We start from the raw sequence: 23,109 nt of genomic DNA on the forward strand, positions 1-23,109 counted from the left end.
ACAGAACTGATGGCTCTCCTTTCACATAAGCACAGTTGTCAGTGTGGACAGATTTCTTGTTGCTTTCAGCCTTGTTAATACTCTTTACACTAGATGATGTGTAACTTTATCTACGACAACCTGCGACCGTCTGGACTTTCTGGAAAATGACCTTTTAAATTGGCGAACATCATGTGTGTGATTCATTGCACAATTCAAGAGGTATCAAGAGATTATTTGTCTCTCCCCATTGAGTACTGTACAGTTGTTACAAAAATGATGTTCCTATGGCTATGCAGAGATGGTTGGTTGGGGGTCAAGGAAAGAGAGAACACAAATCCACGAGGAAACAGACCAGGATGCCACAGACTCTGATCCACGCGAGTGTGTCTGAGTGTACAGAAGAGGGACTAATGGCTGAGTTGGAGTGTGTGTCATCCTCCGCTCTGTTTTCCTCCTTCCCTCCAAATGACGGTGACTCAGTAGCAGATGCAGAACTGACTCCTGCTGTCACACACACACACACACAACTTGTCAGTTAAGTTGATCTGACAATGTGTTATTTAATGAAGCCAACTGGGAGACAAGCCAGTATGCTGCAGTGTCTGCGTGTGTGTGCGTACTGATGTGTATCCTGAACATCTTCTGTTAGCTGCTGACAATAAATGCGAGCTTAAATCAAAAAAAATAAATAAAAAAATCCCTTCAGGACCAGCAGAGCACCTCCGACAGACAGAGGAGCGGGGCGCAGTCACCCGCCTCGGGCGTTAGACACAGAGATTAGTTCGTATTAACAGCTGGGCCTGTCTGCCAGTTGATAGGAAAGGAGCTGCGGAAAATTGTCGTCGGGGGATTGTGCTGGAAATGTATTCATCAAAAAGTCAAATTTTAGTCATAAGAATGAACAAGTTTGCCAAAAATTGGGCGTTTGTGAAAAGCACGACTAATTATAGAGGGAGGAAGGTTCTAACGGGAGGGTACACGGCAAACCAAAACGTGCAAATAAACTAAATGATGTGACTGTAATATATTTTACATATACATCTACCTCATCCGTATTCAAATTGTATGTGAGGTATTTATAAGAATTATGTCAAGTTTTCTACAAAACAGAAAGTAACTTAGACGTTATTCAATTTAATGACATTTGCATTTAAATATTTAAGAACTTTTAAATTTGGTTGTGTTATTTTGTTCAGGTTTCAACATCTTAGTTCAGCTTTTTTCTTTCAAATTTTAACTTTTACAACCCCAGTTGTCCCTATATACCTAATGATAGTCTCCTTCCACCAGAGGCTCGCACTCCTGTAAATATTAATGGCTGCCTCCTCGGGCTGAGCGATACATTAGCTAGCTTACTTTGCAAAAGCTAAGCTGCCTCGATGCACTCAAAATTGCTCACAAGGTCTGTGGATTATCTTTAGTAAGTATGTCATGATTTCTGGAAAGGGACATTGCTATTGAGTGTTTTTATCGTTGGGATTAAAGGCCTTGCTCAGAGGTAATGAGGGCGAGACAAATGCAAGTTTTCACTTGAAAATGACCACAAGCTTGCTTCTCTAAGCTTTCTCTAACAACCACAACCATCGCCACAAGCTGAGTGCCATTTAGTTTGATGAGGGCCCTGACACATTGGGCTAATGTTGGGGTCATCAGTGAGCATCTGTGGCCTCAGTCGTTGCAGTATGTCCAGGCTGGTTGGCACTAGGCAGGCCTTGCTGGCAGCTTTTTGGCAGGTTGAGTGTATAGAATCGGTGGTGAAATCACTCTGACTGGATGATTTCGCCGTTTTCTCCACCGTTCCCTGTCAGCCTTTGGCGCTGCTAGTTCATGGATGTTGGTTTGGTGTGTCTGGGTCCTCAGGTTCCAGAGATGACAGATGCCTCTATGGCCGATATCGCCAAAAACTTGGCCACTCACGCCAAAAGATGGATAAATAGCACTACAGGAAAGAGGAAAAATATGTATTTATGTTATGTTTCTGGCAACTCTACTGAGGTATTGTCGGTTCAGATTATCCTTCCTGTCATCCCGCACCCTTCTTCCTGTCGTCATTGGAGCGTGTTTCTGTAGGCGGTGTTGCAGATCGCTGTCAGACGGTCTGGAGCTCCTCAAACAGAATGCAATGAATGCTGCGTCTGCGCTGTCGTCACTTCTAAAAGCATTTGCTCCCACAAAAGCCGGTGGGAGGACAGCGCTGATACATGTCCGGTGTCGCCTCCCACTGTGAGGCCCAGTTTTCGCTGCTGTGCCCCCATTGCTCTTCTGGGGTCGCCATGGCAACAGTGCAATGACGAGGGGAGCCAAAAGATCAACAGGTGGAGAGCACATAACAGAGAAAATGTCAGAGCCACTTCCTGTACGTGTTTTTGTTATTCAGAGAGGGAACAGAACAAATCCTGGTCCACATTAAGCACACTGGGCAGTCAGCAGGAGGTATGACATGTTTTATGTTGCTAGTTGGTATGATCCAGATATCCCTCCCTGTGTTACCTGACTTCCTGAGAGGCAGGTAAAATGAACGGTGATAATTTATGTCACATTCTCTGGTGACAATGGGAACAGGATGTTCCACTTCCAGCGTTGCAGTGACTAATTCCCTGTGGCAGCAGGACCAACTCCAGACCCATTTTTAGCCTGACATGAAGCAAAGAGGGATTTTAGTTATTTTTAATAAACGCCACTACCTATTTTAAAACAATAAAATGTGACCTGAAAATCACAGTCTTTCAGAATCAACAAGACACCTCGTGTCTTTGATTTAGTGCCTGAAAACTGTTTTGCTTTCATGCCCGCGCCTGTTTAATCATGTCAGCGGTAGGTGTCACCTGCTTTTTCTTACAGTGGATATCTTGTTCTGCAAGGAACCTTCTGTGTATGTAGGTCAGAGCGAGCGGCGGGCTCGTAGATCACGGCACAGAATGACATCCATCTCCACCAGCTGTGGCCTGAGAGAGAGGAAGACGTTTATATTGCATTATAGTGTTTTTCTAGTTCCTGCAGAAAGACGTTTATTTATGCTATAACCACAAACCACACAGTGTATATATCCGAACCTGTTACTCTAAATGTACTGTAATATATAACTACGAATGTTCCTGCTCCTCAGTAAGTCAGATCTCAGTGGGCAATGACTTTTTATGCAGAAAGTAATGATGAAACAGCATGTCATACAGAGAGACAGCTTAAAAGCAAGGAGGAGGGCGTCCATCCAAATCATTAAGTCTTCTGTGGAGCACAGCAGAGGCTGCATCTGATTTAATGGTTTAGAGAAGGCAGCGGAGAGAACAGTACAGCAGAAGCTGCTGCGCACATAGTTACTGCTGCAATGTCCTTTATATCTAATGTATAAGCGATACACTTACAGTATGTCTGCTGTCAGACCACAACTGCAAAGATAGATATAACTCACATTTCATACTGCGGATGATAAACCATCACCATCACCTCAATGGCATACGATAAGCCTGCAAACATTACACATGAATGTTAATTTATAGTGCACCAATCTAAGAGCTAAAGGGTTTATGTCTCGTTATATTCAAGAGAAGCTCCTTAGCACTACAGGTAAAAGACTGTATTTTTGATTTTGGGTTGAACTGTCCCTTTAATGTAGCTGCATATCCTTTTGAGGTAAGTTGTCACGTTAGACAAAGGGGACCCAAATGCAAACAAGTAACCAGAACCAGAAACACTTGGCCCAGAAGACATGACATTATGTCCTGTACCGAATTCACTGAGTTGTGTAAGGAGTTACTGTTCCCTTATTCATACCGCTGTTCACGTTGTAATTTGTTTCATTTAAATTCATTCTATTCTGCTGGTGTGAACATGCCAGTTTGATTTTGTTCGCAGTGTGTCATCAAGTCTGAACCTCCTGTTCTCAGATCGTTTAAGCCTTGTATGAAGACAGCACTGCATCTCTTTCTCCTAAAACAGACAGCACACTGGAAAATCCCTCCAGCTTTTAGAGCACTGGTCCAAACCAAAGTCTAATTTTCTGCTTCAGTGAGCTCCCTCATATGTTTTTCATCGTGAACTAATTCATATTTATTTAACGATACGATGAAAAATCAGACAGAGCAGATGAAAGTCTTTGTTAAGAGCCGTTACTGCTCCAAAGTGTCTGATTTATTCATTTTTGCGTGTCCACTAAAGTGCTGCATCAGTTTAGCTGCGTTGTCGTCAGTTCTAGTCATGACTGCGGACATTACTACGGTGATGAAGTCACAGTCCAGAATAACCGCCGCGTTGTGAAGTGCCCTCGCTAGAGAAATTCTCCATCAGGCGGACACACTCGCTGTCACTGTATCGTGTAAAAGCTGCACACGGGAGATGTAATACAAAACAACAAAACACCTTCTATCTGTCAGCGCAAGAGCGGCCTCTGATCCATTTAGTCCCCGTCTGATAGAATAAGAAGACAGACAACTGTGTCCCGGCCCTCGAGAAGAGACGCCCGAGTCCCCCCTGCAGCGCCAGCTTCTCTCGGATAGGTATAAATAGATCCTTGCTGCACCTCCTCTCTTAAATCACCCTCCTCTCACTTAGTATTCCTCGGCTTCTCGACCACCATCTTCTTGATTTCATTTTTCTTGCATCAATCCCCTTCCGTCTCACTGTCTTCTTCTCACATTTGAGATGTAATTGTCTTCTGAGGGGTGGGCCAATCATGGGAGGTTATTTAATGTCATTTGTTTGATGACAGCACTGGGACCCTTGGGGAGCCGAGCGAGTGACCTCCCGCTGCGTGTCGGCTTTTTGAGTGACAGATTTTTTCGGCAAAACAATAAAGCTCCAATGAAAAGACCTGAGGAGAGGAATAGACAAAATGCGTTGATGCGAAAGTGAGTTTCACCTCATTAGCTTGTTTTCTTTCCCACTTCACCACCTATTTACATCTATTTATGCATCAAGGCCAGATTGAAATTTACCAAGGTGCATCGGCCATGTTTGTGTTGGCATCACGCATCCGAATTTTGAAAGAGGGGTTTGCGCTTTGAAGCCGCCAGGCCGGGAAGTGATCAGGAAGTTTGAGAGAGAGAGGGAGGGATGGCAGACGCTTTGATGTGCAGAAATAGATAACATTAAAGGCATCGCTCGAAAAAAACACACACACTTTTTCTGGCCACAGTGCACGTTACGAGTTGGTACAACCACTTGGATGAATATGAAGCAGATGGTTGCAGATCCCAGAATGGTTTTGGGATACGAACTCCTCATCTGCTTATGGAAGAATGAAGAATTCAATTCCGCAGGCCAAATTTAGTTTAGAACAATCCTTTTTTTTTTTTTTTCTTAGAAAGACCCGTTGCATGGTTTTTAAATTAACAGAGGTAAAAGTAAACCCGTACTGTGGCAGAGATGGCAACTCATCAATTAGATGCGTCACATGGTTCGCTCTGATGCAGAAAATCTGTTTTAGGGAAGTCATTTCTGTCTCTGGATTCAGACAATGTGTACTTTAATAACCTTTGAGCAAGGCTTGTTAGTGGTATCAGCGGGCAGCTCTTAGGACTGAGTGAATGAGCCCAATCCATCTTTCTCCTGCTACACCCCCCCAGGCTTCGCTGTGAATAATAATGTGTTTTATGATGCTGCTCAACAAACTTTATGGGAATTTGGCTCGTTGGTCTTTTTAATAATGTAATATTTTCACTATCTTTGTATATCTGGTGGAAAGCTCTGTACAGTTTTTCACGTACGGTTGGAAATGCTAAAAAAGTTTTAAGGTAACAATGATCAATACTTTTTATAGTGTCTTTCAAGCATCTTTTCTTTGATACATACACATTTAGCAGCAAACTGATGAGCATAGTGGAGTGTTTACCTCCATGTATGACTGTCGGGAGTTGGTGGAGACAAAAACAACGAATGTGAATCAAGTTGCGAGAAACAAGACTCCAAATAACAATGCTCTGTTTCTGCTGGATGTGTTGGGAATTGTTTTGTAACACATTTGCCACATCACACTAAAGGGGCAATATGTACGAATTTGAGTTGAAAACGTTCAAAAACTCAGTAAAAATTATCAACAGAATCTGAAAAAAAAAAAAAAAAAAAAAAAAACAGTTTTAAGATGTCAATGTCTTGTGTTACAGAGAAAGCTACTGAAGTTAGCATGGTGACCAGCTACGCCCGGTCTGAAGCTCCTGTGCTAGCAATGTAAACCAACGTTATTAAAACCGGGTTACAGAGTTCGAGGCGGAGCTCCATTCGTACCTATGAAAGCTGCTCACAAAACCAAAAGAGCCAAAAGAGACCTCCGCCAATCAAACCAGCTAACTTCCAATTAAGTGCCTGTAACTTGTATACACTCACAGAAATGTATCCACCATTTTACAGCTGCAACTATGAAATCTAACCTAAAAACAATTGCTGGCTGCATGGCTAACTGAGCTAAGTAGCTAAGGGCAACTATAGTTAGTAGCAGCTAGTTGTTTCTTTGGTTTTACGCTGCCCCCTATTTGTTTTGAGTATGAATTTGACAGGTGGCCAGTTCTTAACATATTGCACCTTTGAAAGGTGACAGGTTTGTGCATGTTTAAAGGAGTATTTCTTGATTTTTTTTTTTTTGCCACGCTGGGTCAGTGGAACAAGCTGAAAATACCTTGTGGAGAGAATAGGAGATGAATAGAAACATTAGCATTGATTTGGAGTCCTGTTGCAGAATTGTGGTCTGGAAAACCAAAATACTACTCGAAAAGTGGGTTTGACACCTTGAGCGTCTATTGTTGATGTGAGGAATTCAGATGACTGCAGCTTTAACCTCTCGTCAGTTGTTCATTGTCAGAGATCACCTCGTCTTCCTGCTTCAGCTCTGTCTGAGACTTGTCAATCATCCCACAGTTAGCAGAACCGACAGCTGACACTCTTCATTCCAGTTTAACTTCCAGCCCAAAATGGCTTACAACGTGATCGAATACGTAATTTATACAAGTCAGTGAAGACTGCAGCCCTTTTGGAACTGCACTGGTGAAGACAATCGAGTAGAAACTGATTTCTTTCGGTGTTGAAGCTGCAGAGCTGGATTTTCACGGAACAAACTGGGCCAACATATTAGACTACTTGTTCCACTGCGCTCGAACCACAAGAAGACATCTGGGCATATGGGTCATTCGTCTTTTCATTTTCTCTTTGTACCATTTTTTGATTTTCAATATTACAGCATTACAAATCACGCTGACAAAACAACAACAACAACAAAAGCTTTTCAATCTTTATTTTCATTCTTAGTTTCCCAGCGGGGATCATTAAAGTGTCGACTGATCTGTTCTGTGTTCCTTTTCTCAATTTTCTCATTTATGGTTGTAATTTTTCTTTATTAAAGTACTTACAACAGCCTTGTTTGCACCCCAGCTCTTATACCACTTGACAGCTGTCCCTCTCCTCTCCGTTAATGATTTGATTCTGTCTGCTAAAGGCCTGTGGCCTGTTTTCTTTTACAGTGGTGTTCCTTAAAAAAGGCACAGTCCTTTAAAATGGGTCACTGGTCTGTTTCTGTTGGTTCTTTTTATGACAAGAGCATTAATATATTTTAATGAGCCTGAGTCCCAAGACTACAACACAATTATTCAGTTTCACTCCAAGGCTTAAACGATTAAAATGTTGTTCGGCGATATCTGTGCCTTTGTTGTTTGTCCAACAATCCTGTCTCTCTGACATCCTGCACATTTTAAAGGAGAATAAAAGTGGAGTTCATCTTACCAATCACCTGCTCCCTCATTCATGACTATGATAGAAATGAGAAACAAACAGCGTCTTTAAGTTGTGTATGTGCTGACAGCAGATGTGATGAAGCTGGATCACGAGGAGTTTTATGCTGGGTGGATTTCTGACTGATTAGGGTAATAAATCAGAACAATAATAATGTCTGCCTAGGATAATTACTGGATATTGCTTAAATACCACATTACCCTGTTTCTCAAAATTATTGAGTTGATATGGTCACAGGTGCTGACAACAGCTGGCCAGGTGACCTCAAATTATGTCTACCGAAGCTAAACAATGATCAGTCTTCATCTCTATCCACTTCTTGCATTGAGAGGGGTGTACCACAGCCTCTCCGACCGCTCCGTTTAGTGACCATCGGTTGTACGCTACTTTTCTTGATGCATTGTGGGATACTTTGAGTCAATCATAGAAGCTATAACAATCATAAAATATTATAATATATATAATCATGCCATCTCAAACACGCTGCTTCTTCTCAGCTGAAAGTTGCTGTGGCTAAAGAGTTAAATATACAGCGTCTCGGTTGACACAAAGCAACGTTAGCATTTAGCTGGGGTCGTGTTTATCGCCACATGACAAAGTAAGTCCAATATTTAACTCTTATACCTAGTTTTTGTTCTTTACCGACTCTTAAGGGAACTTTGAGTGTTTAGCCCGAGCAAGACCTTCCTCACTAGCTAGTTGCTAACTTTGTCTGCTACTTGGTGCTAAGCTAAGACAGGTAGCCGAGCTTATGGTCCATGTATCAACACTTTTTCACTGAAAATTTTGGGTTTTGATGATTTGTGACGCCGGTAAACAATACAGTCTGTTTTTTTACGCTATAAGCTAATTACCACTACCAGCAACATTTTTATTGAAAATACAATTTGCCTTAATGAGGACTCTCATCCGATGTTCTATTTTTTTTGTATGCTAAATTCAGGCCTTTTCCCATTTCAGAGTTTTGTCTTGCCTGCCTTTTAATGTTAAAATTATCCGTATTAAGTGCAGCTGTTTAGTACAGTGGATTGGCTTTTTGGTTGAAGGGAAGCAGCCATCTTGGTTATGACATGGTGGTGAAATTTATTGAGTGTATTCAATTTTTCAGGCATTTAGCATATTTTCATTTTCAGAAACTGTGTTTGTTTCGAGTCACTAAATGTCAAAACGCCCTCAGAGTTGAAGTGAAATGACATTTTTGACAGTGTCCGTGCATTTGTTCACATTTCATCAACAGTAGAGACTTCAGAACTGAACCACAGTGTTAGCTGCTCACAGAGTTTGAAATTAAAACGTAAGGGATCCTAAAACATTCACATTTGCAGTGACTCATCGAGTCTCTCAGTTTTATTCGACACTTAAGCAGTTACTCAGCTGGTTTCCTGTCAGGCCTTTGTGTTATGGAAAGGAAGGGAGATTAGACTCGCTTGCAAAAATGTTGATCCTCTTGCGAACAAAACCGTCACTTTGCTGCCAAGGATAGAAATGTTTGACACAGTCTTGCATCATGATGTGAGAATTACATAAAAAGCCTCAGACTGAGCTTGTTCCATTGACGAGCTTGTAGTCACTTTGCAGTATGAGACAGTTTGACTGAGCAAATCCATATAACACATTTCCACAGTTTCATTGTTTCTGTTGGGGTCGGCCGATCCTTGCTTGTGGTTCCCACAGAGCCCCGTGTGTCTCATAATTAGAGCTTCCTTCTTGGCTGCAGACTGTTTGGTATCCAGAAAAGCTCTTGCGTCTTCATCAACCACCGTCTGAACCACTTTTCTGCTTTGTTGATTCCTCGCTCTTCAGTTTATTTGCTTTATTTTATGCTTCATTTGGCCCACTTCCTCCTGCTTGGCTGCATTTAAATCCCCGACTCATTCCGCTCGTAAAGCAGGGATGCATTCTGGGAAAGTGCAACATTTTACTGTGCGTCACAAAAAATCCAAACTCACAAAAAACTTGTGTGCAGACACACACATATTTTGACAGCAGCACATTTTACACTTGATTAATACAGTTAATTACGTACCGGCGGCAATTTGCGTGGTTTTCTGAATGTATTGACTTAATTTCTGGATCTGTTTTTTGGTTCATCTTCATATAATCAGATCACATCCCGGGGCTCAAACCTCACAAGAGTAGGCGACTGCGGGGGGGAAATGGCTCTATTTAGGGATGATTTTCAAGTATTATTTTGTCACTATCATGAATTAAATATTTTGTTTTAGCTGGATTGCGGGTGCTCATTAAGCCCTGCACATTTCGAGATAAAAATTACCGCTGGCTATATGAAAGTTTAATTCGGTTCATCTAGCTAATTGCTGTGTGATTGATTATATGATTACAGACTATTTATTCCTTGGCTGTTGTAGCTCTGCTTGTAATTCCCTGCCCACCGTGGTGATGCAGCGTGTTTCGCAGCTGTCGCACCGTGGAGAGTAATGTAGTTATAGCTGTGTGTGCGTTGCAAAGTACGTGGCCTGTGTGTTGCAGCTTTGTACTCTCCCCCCTGCCTGATTTTTTTCCTCTTGGTATTTGTTCAGCGTCTCTGAGGTAACGCGGAGCAGAGTAGGTGCTCCAGTTTCTCATGGTAGCCTCGAATTCAGCAAACAGCGAAGCGCTTGACATGTACACACTCCTTCTTAAAAAGATAGATGGATCTAGTTCAGACCGGCATAAATTTTTAACTATGTCTCTCATTAGTAAAACATGAAATATGAGACCCCTTGTAGACACATGAAGTTGCTGCTGATAGTCAGACTGCAGTCGGCACGCTGCCTCATCGTAGCCTGAAACGCAGCAATTGAAAAGAAAAGATAGACCAGATTTCTGATGGTGCAAGACATTTATGTTTTTTGTATTAATCGGATGGCCAGGATAACATGTGTCTAATCTTTGTTAACAATAATTTGCAACAATTTGAGAGGTTTTGTACAACAGCAGACGGCAAACATAGACATAGCCTATTACAGGTCGAAGCAGCCACATCAAGTACAGCAGGGAGATAAACAGGGAGAGAAATTCCCCAGACTCCCCTTATAAAATCACTAAATTTGGGAGTTGTGGAGTTTGGGCCTGCTTGTAAATTTGACTGCACCCTCAGCACCCCTAGTTCCCGCATCCGTGGGTAAAAGTAGAGCACTGCTGATGACACTTCAGAATAAGCGCTTTGATGAACGCCTGGATGATGTTTAGCACAGACAATCCATCTTACTGATTCAAAATGGCACCAGGTGAAAAAAAAATAAATTACCCACTAACTTCTTATGAGCAGACAGTCGTGGCTGAAATGCACCAGAAATGGAAAATTCAAAGTGTTAGACAGCCATTTGGATTTCAATTGAATTTCAAACACAGGCGTTTATTATGTTTCAGGTCAGGCTGTGATTGGTTCGCGCCGCCGCAGCACCACCAACATATACAACAGATAGAGAGCCATGCTGCGAACAATAATGAAAGTGGCAACGCTGCACACTGTTAATTTTTCTTGCCACGCTCGAGTGCAGCTAGCTTCAAAAGGAAAAAACAGACTCACGCACACGGATTAATTTGCATTACACATTGTGCAGACAGTGTTTATTTCGGTAGTATAAACAGATCGACATCGCAACATTTAAATGGATCCAATGCTTTTGTTTTGACTAAATACTTCTATCTCTAAAACCGTAGATAGAGTGCTGTAGGGATGACGCGTTATCATCGCGATATCTCGATAACGTGCGATCAGTCAAATTGATTTTTAACTTTGTATTCTGTGTGTTTTGTCTTGTTTTTGGTAAATGTTTTACCATCAAAATCCAAGTTCAGGGATGTGGAGAGAGCCTATAACTGTAAAGTGTAAAAAAAAAAAAAAAAGCTTACGCAAGCACGTGATGTTTAGTTCATCATTACTGTATCTGTGAGTCTACATTCTCACCCCATTCTTTTCTTCTTCTCTTTCAAGTCAGAACCAATCAGTCACTCAGTGCATTGGCTTTCAGTCTGTAATGTGTTTTAACTGTCCGCACGAAAAGCGAAGTTCAGAAAGCCAGTCTCATTAAATCTGTGCACAAGAAAAACTCTTCTCTCGTCGATGGCTGTGATGCGATCGCTCTCCCAGCTGACACTGGCGAGAAAAAGAGAGCAAAGAAGACTCGCTTCGAACAATGCACACTATTCCTGGAAGTAATTATGGTTACTGACTTCAAAGCCGCAGCTCGGATTCAGTGGAGGGTGGTGACTGAAGATTTTGTGCGGTCAGGGTTCAAACTTCACCAGCAGACACTGTGGCATCCGTGGATTACGGTAAACGCGCTCGTCCAGATGTTACCGAGGAACCAATACGTGTTCCCTTCATCTCTGCGGGATCCTTTGACAAATCGAGCCTCTCTGAGCTCCTGCAGGGACAGAGAGGCAAGTGTTTTCATGAGAGAGTGATTAAGCAAATTCTCTCTGTATCTTTTCTCCCTCCACAGCAGGGGGCTGCTATCAGCCTGACTGAGGGAGGCAAAATGGTGATAAACAGCCCAGATGAGGAAATAAGTGGATCGTAAGATGGATCGTCTCTCTGCAGCACGATGGGACTTTTTGGGGCAAATATTGATACTGTATGTGTGGAGAACAGGTGGGGTGGGGGCGTGAAAACACACACGCACAAACACACTTGTCATGCTGTACTTTGTGCTAATTGCTCTCACGTTACCTAGCTACTGTAGCCATGGCAACACATCTTGATCATTACAGAGGAGCTGTAGAACAATTTCAGGCGAACTGCTGAGTGTCCATGTCGGCTTCTCAAGGAGACGCACGCTCTCGCTTTTACCTGTGATTGCGTGTGTTGTTGTGGGATACAGAAAAGTGTGGAGGCTAAGAGGAGGCTATGAAGTCCAAATAAAGTATTGATAAAGCTGTAGGGGGTCACACTGCAGTACTTCTCTACAGTCCCTCCATATGAAACTCTGTTGTTTGTCTATGTTTCAATTGTGTTTTTGTATGAGTCATGACTGCCCTTCAAAACTAATTTTGTGTGTGTGATTAGCTGAGCGACCCGGCCATTAAAGTGAACCCCTGAAGTATTATGGCCCACCACTCAGATGAGTCATCCATAAACAGTAAGTGGCTGATAAACTGGTGAAATGGAGCGCTCAGTTAAAGCTGTAATAAAACAGCTGATGGCTCGAGCTCCATCAGGCCTGTTGGTTCACAGGTGCTCGTTGAACTTTGCCGCTGATATTCCCGTTCAGAGAAAAACCCTCTTCAATAAAAAAAAAATGTTCAGCAACGCTTTGCTTTAAGGTCCTTTAGCGTTAATTAATAATTAACTGCCGAGCAGGTCATGTCCGGTGAGTTTTTAGACCCTTTTTTTGCTGAGAACAGTTTCCTACAACAGTAAAGTTTTGGGCTGGACAGTTGAACAATGAGCTGAAAACCAGGTAGGACGAGGGAAGCTGCAGATTCAGGTGATAAATCTGCTTTGAGGCCTCTTGCTCCACTTGAATCCCACTTGGATTGAATGTGCACATAATGTACCTTCTTTGCAGGGACTTGCTCTTATTATCGAGGTCCAAGACTGATGCTGGTCGATAAGGTCTGGCCCCCAGTCAGTGTTTGAGTTTGTCCCGGAGGTGTTGGATGGAGTTGAGCTCAGTGCTCTGTGCAGGACCGTTGCAACAGTTTCCTCAATAACTCAGACTGTTTCTTAAATGTTTAATGTTAAAGTTTAATTTCCCTAAAGCCCAAACTGTAAGAAACAGAACCAGTCCAGAAGTACACCAAACATATTATATATATATAAAAACGGTGACAGAAAACATAACTTTCACACTGCAGCCTTCACCAAGAACCTGACCAGCAAAACACACCTTGCACATTCAACTTTTCAGCAGTTTTTCCTGAGCAGATTCAGGCAATACGAAATAGAATCTCATAACCTCGTAACTGCGGCTATTGATCGCTCTACAACTTTATTTGAAGGATTACATACTGCTCAATCATGTCTAGGCCACAAACAAGACTGTTTTTCTGAGCTCTTGAAAAGTTGGCAGTGCATGTTTTGTGGAGAAAATCATTACACCACATCACCGCCCGCTGTTTATCACCGCCCACCTCAGTTTACCACATACACCTTCTGCAGGCTGCAGAATAACTCATCTCAGCCTCAGTGTGAAGTTATATAAAGAAGCTAGCAGGCAGCTTTGTCACAATTATTAATCCGTGTGGGGAAATTCTCTCTTCACTCCCTCAGAGGTCAGAGGGCAGCTTCAGATCTGCTGGGCTGGATTTACGGTAATGACTTGCTCAAGGACACTTCTGGCAGCATTCCTATCTAATAAAAGTTTGTCTCATTAATCACCAACTCTGTAGCCCAAATGAACACTCTTTAATGCCTTGAACACTTTAGCACAACAGTGGCAAGCGCCATATAAGTGATGTAACGGATTATACAGCTTCATTTTTTTTAATGCGTCCTTAAGTAATGATTTTCTGAACGGTTTTCAGGACATTGATAATGTGTTTATAGTAAAAGAAAAGCTTAAACTTACTTACAACATGAGTGGTTACGTTTTCATGCCTTCCTTATCAAAAAGTGCCATAAGTAAGATTTGACCAACCGTCAAATTCATCATTTGATCAAATAGGGTGCTTCATTTCACCAGAGTTAGTGCTAAATGCTGCTAAGTTTAGCTACCACTAGCAAGTTAACTCAGGTAGCAATGGAGCTGGTAGTGCGGACTGTGAGCTCGGAGCACCACGGGAGTGTAGATGCTTACACAGCTAGCACGGGAGCTTTGGACCTTTGGAGTTGGTCGGATCATTTTAGTACATTTATGAATGTTTCCCACCAAAATTATTACATACTGCACCTTTAATAAAGCATTAGAATCATGACAGCACGTCACCATCGACATCATTGTTAAGGGTCAGAGGATGTCAGGGTGTCAGGTGTGCAGATAGACAGGCTCCTGAAACAAAAAGCATCGTTCAGTGCGCTCGATCTTGCACAGTCAGTGTTTTAGCAGCAGCTGAACTCAGTAAAAAGACTTTCAGCTGGAGTTATGAAAAAAGTGCATTCACACCAGGCTGAGTCAGCCATTTGTGTATGTCTAACCTTTTTTCACTTCCATTATTAATGTGTTAGCAGTGTGGAGACTGAGATGTAACACAGTGGTCAGGGGTTCAGTGTTCTCTGCTAAATTAAATCATCCATTTGCTGAGTTTCATGTTTAAGTTATGACGTTCCAAATGTATGAACCTGCAGCTGAGATTATTGCCCTTTGTGATCTTATGCATTTTTTTTCATTGTGTGTGTGTATGTGTGTGTGTGGCATGTTCACAGAAACAGACTCATCCAGCCCCTCCACCAGATTAAATTGATGATGCCAACAACTTAAGTAGCATGGCCGTTTCCCCCCCATCCGGCTGTATTGATCCGCCTTCCCTCGGGGCAGCCATTCCAAATTAGCAAATAGATCACAGCACCTTCTGAAGCAATTAATTTAGCCTCAGAGGATTTCTTCGTTTGGTTTGTTGCTCCGTGTGGGAATATAGATAAAGGGACTAATGTGGGTTATTATCAGCTGCTTAGGAGAAATTGATTCACATGGTTTTGCCGGAGCCCGGGGCAGATGAGCTGTTAGGTGCCGGAGAATAATAAGCAACATCTTGCAGGAAGATTGGCTTTAATACATGACTACTAATGGCACCGCAGAGAATGTGACATACAGGGAATAGTTCTGCCACCAAGTTAGAAGTGGTTGTGAGATAAACTGCGCTTTTAAAGACTCGGGCTAAAGTTCATAAGGCCTCCAGTGTCCTGAAAAGAGGCCTAACCAGGCGAACAAGTGAAACACCTGTGTGAGTGGGGAACATGACCGTGTAGGGCATACTGAATCTCTGACAGACCTACAGGACAGTTTATAATATAAATCATCTAAATATGATAATAATCTAGATACAAGTTTCTCTTGGTTTAACATTATAGGAAACATTTGAGATAATGTAAGCATGTAACGCACCTATATCTTTAAATTGTGATCCCTTCATCCTTACTGCCAACAAACCTTAGTTAAGTCATTGTACAGTGATATGAAATGGACAAAAGCAGCAAACCTTCACCGGTGACGTGAATGTTCAACAGTTTTGCTTGATAAATCACTTAAACCATAATTAAAAACATTGTTCATTGCCAAACTGTGCTACTATCAGAAGAATCTAACCGCATGAAATTAGCTGAGCCCTAAATCCTAATCCTAATAAATGTATTGAGGTTTTAGTTTGCAGTGATGTTGAACTGGACTGCATCCCACTGAGAGGTATTTAAAATGTTTTGCCAACTCCTTTTAAAAACATGAGGGTGGAAACACATTTCTATATGATACAGTCCATTAAAACACCGCTAACTGACCGCTGTTGTGAATTTATAGTTAGATTACCTGTACCTAATAAAGTAGCCATGGAGGGTTTAAAGCAAGCCAACACAACACAGAAGATATCATTTTCTAATGGATTTAAAAAAATATTACTGTCATTGTGATAATTGTGCCACTGTGTTTGTGCCGCAGACTTCAGATCGTACTGTTCTGCCCTTTCATCAGACCCTTTGTGTTGCTCTCTGTACCTTGTTCGAGCACACTCTGTACAGCCCGGGTGGAGACTGTTAGGGTGCAAAAGAAACCAGGACTGACAGATGAAAAAGGTCAGGAGCTGGACTCTAATGCCTCCTCCTCCAACCCAGACAAACACACGCTGCTGCCCTGAGGTTGATAAACTCAATCCCTGGTGGAGATAAGAGCAGCAGACTGTGTGCGGTGGCCTGCTGGGACTGTTGGGATGGTGTTCCTCACAGCAGAGAGAGAGTTTCATAGAGGCGTCGCGAGTAAAAAAAAGAGAAAAAACCTGAGAGAGATTAGCAGTAATGAGCTGTGACTCGGTCGTGGAGAGCGGACTGTTAATGACGCAGCCTCTCTCTCTCTCTCTCTCTCACACACACACACACACACACACACACTCTCGCATGAACATTCACATGCACATCTCCATGCGCCAGGGGATCTGGTACCAGCATCGCTACCATCCTTCTGTTCACCCTCTCTGTTGTTTCTCTCTGTCTTTTTATTCAAACTCTTATCTGAACGCATTTACATTTACGGGCAGCTGGAGCCGCAGATACCTGAGTTTGTTTCGGAGAATTTGCCAAAAAAATAAGAGGCTACAGGATTAGAGAGGTTTCTTAAAGACTAAGAAGGCTCCGAAAATCCAAGCAAAAGGCAACACGGTGTGAGGCAGAAAGCTCCGTAAGCTAGGCTTTGTCCTCTTTCACCTTCAACATCTATACTGGAATGTTTTCCTCCAAATATGATCAATTATTGATGGGGGAAACCAGCATGAAGGAGGCTGTCAGGGCGCATTTCTTTCATGGCCGCATGACGAGGGAAACCATGTTTGTGCGTGTGCAGGTGTGAGCACATCCATACTGTAGGGGGAAAATGGAGCCAGGGAGGGAAAGATGCAGAGAAGAAGTTGCTGAGGCGCATAAAAAGAGGAAAATGATCACTGGGAGTTTGAACCACTTCTACACTTTCCTCCTCTTTACAACCAGGCTGAATCCCAGGTTGACATTGTGAGCTGTCATTGTAAAAAGGTGACAAAGTCAAGGTGCTGAGACAGTGTCGAGGACAGCAGTGCAGCTGGTGAAAAAAAAACACACTTAGATGATAATGTTTTGTTCCCTTTCTCTCTCTGACTCCTCCTGTTTTTATTTATTTTTCTCCGTTATTTTCAGTTTTTCACAGACCCGTGTGCCAGCAGCCCCTGTCTCCATGGAAACTGCAGCCGGATCGAGAGCGGGGAGGAGAGGGAGCCGGCCTACACCTGCGAGTGCACCGAAGGCTACGAGGGGGAGAGGTGCGATCAGATCCTATTGGACCTGCCGGCCGCGGACTGGGACCCCTCCACCCCCTCCGCTCCCGAGCTGGCCACCCCCGTCGCCTCCACCACCGCGGCCGCCACTCAGCCACCGCCGCAGCCAACCACGGTCCCCTCCACCACGCTGGCGCCTCCCACCCTGCGGCCATGGCAACCCAAACCTGGCCAGAGGCTGCTGGTGGTGCCATGGGAGGCAGACAGGGTGAGATAAGCCCCACAGTGAATTCAAGCGCCTGTGGGTTTTATCTCTGAAAAGTATGAAGACCTTACATGTGTTGTGCGTGTGTGTGTGTGTGTGTGTGTGTGCTGCAGGTGACGGAGGGTCTGCACTGTGTGAGCCCTGAGCTGTGTGAGCTGACATCAGGAACTCTGACTCTGTCTCTGGAGGTGCCCGAAGAGACGACCGTAAAGTAAGAGGAACACTAAGCACCTTTTTATGACTGACTGCCGTCCCCCTTAAAGCACGGCCGGATTAACCAGCCAGGGCCCAAAATGTAGCTGTAGGCTCCCAGTTATGTCCAGTTGCTCTCACTCTCTTTACATTTTATCTGCCCTGTTGCCTTCAAGTACCCATCAGTTGCAGTTTTCATAGCAGACTACAGATGGCAGCTTCATTATTATTTGGATTTAAGGAGCCAGAAACCAACTAACGCTACTAAACTCATGGAGGAATAAACACCATGTAAGCATGTTATCAGCTGAAATAATATGTGTATCACAACCATATTTCTTTCTTTCTTTCTTTCTTTGAATCATAAGGTTGTTGTATTTATCTGATGTCTTCAGTTATTAGTTTCTTCACAGATTTAGAACAATAAAACACGTATAATCAACAAATAAGGGTTACATTCTAAATACTCATGCTAGCTGTACATATAAAGTAGTAGGAATTAGCTCGACATTTCTTGCACATGAATGCATCAGTAATTATATTTCCACATTGTTATGTCGCCTCTTCAAAATCTGAACACTTTGTCGGCCACCTACTAATTACCACTGCGGTTAGATTCCAATGACAACCCAGAGTTATGCCAAAAAAACAATGAAAATCATTAAAAAGAGAATATTTGATAATTAAAGACTGCACACCTTTTTAGTCTACTTCAGTATTTGTCTCCACTCACACAGGCATTATCACTTGTGCCTGATTGGCGCACTTCTCTGCACTATGTGGGTGTGTACAGACTGTGCCTGATGGACATATCTTGTTAGTTCTCTTTAACTTCTTGGGCGTTACGCCTTTATAATTTCTTTCATTAAGCGGAAAAGCTCCAACCTGAGCAGAGCTGTAATCAGCCAGAAGAAGTGAAAACGCCCGTGTAGGTGTGTAGCGCTTTTTAAAGAGAAAAGCAATGTGAACACCAAATGAAAATCTCAATTTTTTTTTCTCACCTCCAGTGGATTAAGTCTTTGACTCTCTTCTGTTGTGTTGAATGTCAACACTTCTGTAGTTCTTTCACCAAGTGGGAGATACCTTAGCTGTCAGGAACTCCTGATAACTTCTCGACTCTACACCTTTTGACAGAGCGGAGAAAAGCACAGGTGGAATTGATAACGCTAATGGCGGCTGCATTCCATTTAGGTGAGCTGGTTCCAGGGCTCTGGCATTGTGCGTGCTCACTCGCTGACACAGCTTACTGGGACACTTAATAGACTGGAGCCATCGTTGAGGATATTTTCCACCTCAGCTGCTTTAATTACAGTCCGACCCATATAATAAGAATGCAGGCTTACCTTCGTGATATGGAGGTGTACACAGGACGTGGTTACAGGTGAAACAGACAACTTTCAACAAGAAGTGGTCAGTGATACATTGGTGTTCAGCTCGGTGTTAGATAAGGACACAAACAAGCGGAATCTAACCCCAAAACTGCTTTCATTAATCAAATTCAGCCTGCTTTTTGGCTCCTGATCAACAAGAATAACAACAAAGCGTGCTGCACAGAATAAAGTCTACATAATCACCACAAAGAAAAAAAAAAAATACAAAAGAATCTTCTTCGCGCAGCATTTTATTTGCATACTTTCCATGCAGCAACTTTTCAAAGCAACACAACACAGCTTGTGTCTTTTGTAACTAATAACCCTGCATTTGACTGACCCACCTCTGGGACCTGAGACTCTGTATCACCTGTAGTACACCACTCCAGGTGTATTCCATCTTCTCGGAGCATGTTTACCCATAAACAATGGCTCGGTAAATAAGGGTCAATGAATAATGCAGAGGCGGCGGTCAAGGTGATCGCGCCCTCGATGTTGCCCCTCATTGTGGATGTGAGGCACGACTCAGGGCCCTCATCATGATCGCAGACTGGGAGCTGCGAGTTAATCAACCACCGCTGCTTTGTTTTCATACTGTATAATTATATGCGACACCTGAGCGCAGTGAAGGACACTTAGATCACAGGCGCACATGCAACACTTGGAAATGAAGCGGTGATCCGAAAGTGACATCGCTTCAGAGAGGCTGATGACAATGTAATAAAGATCTCGTGCGCCAAAGGGGCCCAAGAACGAGAGCGAGAGGGGTCGTCATATCGCTGTGGACCCTCCGTGTGTGCAAACAATTACACATACAAGCGTTTTATGTAGCAATATCAACAACTCTGACGCAGAGCTTTACTCATGAGAATATCAACTGTTTTACATAGTAGTCCCATTAATGTAATTGCTTTGTAACAATAATGAATTAAGTTCTGGATTGACCGGCCACAACATCAACTTTAATGAATATGACAAATGAGATGACAACAAAATATATGTGAAGCGTCTTCTTCTACTAACACATTTCAAAAAGTGGTTTGTCATTTTAGATAACTCCCCCTTAGATATATCAAAATGCACATTTCAGCTTGAAGAAGAAGTCTATTCCCCAGATATCTGAGCTCCTCATGTCGTCCCTCAGGCTGAGCCCAGACACCCTGCAAAGGAAAACTCATTTCAGCTGCTGCTCGCCTGTCCACCATCTTATTATTCCGCTCATGGCCTCTCCTTCAGGCTCAGCTCCCTCTTAACCTTAAAATTTGGGGCCGATCCACCTGTGACGCTCCATCTTGCCCTTGACCTGAAATATATCCTCTTATGTCCTGAGCTGTGTCAGGCAGGACTCTTCTCTCCTGAAGGCAGCTCATGTATGAAGCAACATAGGTTTTCTCTTTCATAGCTCTAAAAATGTCTTTTAAAAAAAACAAAACTAAAAAAACACCTTGAGTATTTACTTGCGTTAAGATACATTAAAAAACAGGTGTGTTTGGTTCCGATATTTTATTTTCCAAATCAAAGAGTTTACGGTTAACGCTCCTGTGTGTTTCCACTTTAATATAGCACACATAATGAATCATTCTGATATTATTTTTCACTGACGTTTCTCTTTATATGAAAGATACTGTCAGGGAAATGAAAATATTAGTTCTCATCAGTTAAAATAGAAGCACAAAGGCAAGAGCTGAGAGGATAATTACTGATTCATAATTTGTGTTTGTTAATACGAGAATGATTATTTGTGGTGTGGGAGTGAGGTTAGAGAGGGGCTTAGAAGCATTTAAGCGGTGAGGAGCCTCATCAAAACAGCGCCTCTCTTACAGCACTGGGCGACGGGGTTTCATTCTGCCCGACTGTCTCTCTTTCAAGAGGACTGCTCTCATTGTGGCTGCTCAGCTCCTCTTCAGCGGGCTGGCAGTGCGTTGGATGCAGTCATGAGCTTTATCACCACCATCCTTTTATATATCCTTTATTTAACATTAGCCTCAACAATCATTTATTTGTTATATGCGATCTTTCCTTACTTAGACATATCCAGTATGAGCCATATCAGAGGTATTATTATATATAATATCAGAATATTTGCCAAAGTAAACACCCTTTACCATTCCTTTGACAACCTGAGAGTCGGCACTTGAAAGGTGTCGTCCCATGGTAAGCATGAATTTGGTCTGCAGACCTCCTGGTTATCTGGCCAACCCATTGAGTAAATGTTGGCAATGTAAGTTTCATATATGTTTAGAGTTTATATTTATGCTGCAATGTTACGCTCCTTTGGGTTCATCTTGTGACAAAACCAAAACAGATTGATTGCCAATATGAAAATATGTTACGTATTTGTAAGGTTAAACAAGTCAACGTTGACTTTTGCTTTCACATGGAGTACAATCAGTGGTCATCCATGACAGCCTCACCCAATACGAAGGCTCCGTCGCTCTTTGTACTACATCACCTGACATACTCCTGTGCTCCTTTCATAATTATTATGGTCACTAAAGTTTGCTGCCTCACAATAAACATAACTATGGGATGAGGACAGGCTGCCTTGGCAGTCTATGTTTCTCCCAGCAATGTTTATTGGTGTAAAGTTAAGGGCATTACCTTGCAACATCAATAAAAATCGAAAGGTACAGTGTCAAATCAAAATGAGCCACATTCAAAAGTACCCATTCATACTTGTTTTGTGCGCTCTCCGCCTTGACTTGTCTCTATCTATGTTGAACGTTTTCTCACTTTGATACAAATTGTCTGATGTCCTGATGAAAGATAGACCTCGACCTCACTGGCTGTATTTCACATGTCCCCCCGCTGAGTCAGACCAGTGGCAGCCATTACTCACCACCTGACCATGGTGCCCGATTGGGAGTAACCAACAGAAAGACTGGCCTTTAATCATCAGTCCTGGGTTCATATACAGGGCAAAGGGTCCCTCAAGACCGCCAATGAATGGAGAATGGAGGGTGATATTTTATTTTTAAGCTTCTTACTTTGAATAAAATAAGGATTAGAAGAAGTAGGGAATATATAGAGGATTAGCTCATTCATCTTATCTTTAATGCTGGTTTAGAAATGTCTTGCAAGATGAACGCAGTGTTCGCTGGATGTAGAAAATAATAAGGGCGCAGAGTGTGAATTGAGCTCTCATAATTTTGTGAATTCAATGTATTTCTGCGGGTGCCATCCATTATTTAAAAAGAATAATACAAACCTGCAGTACAAAAGCCGAGTGAGCAGCTAAGACTTGTCACCAATTAAAAAGGGATCACGGCAATCAGTAGAAACTCGTGGTCCGGGCCCACGATAATCAGATTCTCTTTATGATTCTTCTTCCCGCTCTATCCGCCTCATCCACCATCCTCTCCTCCCGTGCTTTGTCTCTCCAACTAGGCTGGTGGTGAATGCCACTGGAGCTCCTGTGCTGTGGCGCGTGAATGAAGAGGGCTTCCTGCACTCCTCCATTGTGAATGGCACTACGATGTATTTCCTGCAGGCCGCCGATGGACTGGTGGTGCCGGATCACTTGCTGCCCATGGGACAGAACTACTTCCTCAGTAAGATACCTCCGATGTTCTAATGTATGTAGCCGTCGGGTCTACTTTATCGTATTGTACACAAGGGGGTAAGAGACGTTATTTATTTAAAATCTTAGCCACACCCGTTGTCTCAACAGTGTTACTGCAAATTAACAACAATCAAATAACTTATAAAGAGTTGGCTGAGGAACGTCCTTCACTCGACAGCCATCTTGGCATC

The 23,109-nt window shown here is 42.7% G+C and overlaps 1 protein-coding gene across 1 annotated transcript in view; it reads left to right on the forward strand.

Annotated features, from left to right (window-relative positions):
• Window positions 1–23,109, forward strand: part of dner (delta/notch-like EGF repeat containing) — a 53,515-nt gene that overhangs the window by 10,957 nt on the left and 19,449 nt on the right. The window contains exons 2-4 of the mRNA XM_030401496.1: window positions 17,453–17,797; window positions 17,908–18,005; window positions 22,744–22,907. Coding sequence (XP_030257356.1) covers window positions 17,453–17,797; window positions 17,908–18,005; window positions 22,744–22,907 — 607 coding nt within the window. The remainder of the gene's footprint in view (window positions 1–17,452; window positions 17,798–17,907; window positions 18,006–22,743; window positions 22,908–23,109) is intronic.

Source organism: Sparus aurata, chromosome 2 (genome assembly GCF_900880675.1).
Source record: "Sparus aurata chromosome 2, fSpaAur1.1, whole genome shotgun sequence".
In the NCBI taxonomy this organism is placed as follows: domain Eukaryota; kingdom Metazoa; phylum Chordata; class Actinopteri; order Spariformes; family Sparidae; genus Sparus; species Sparus aurata.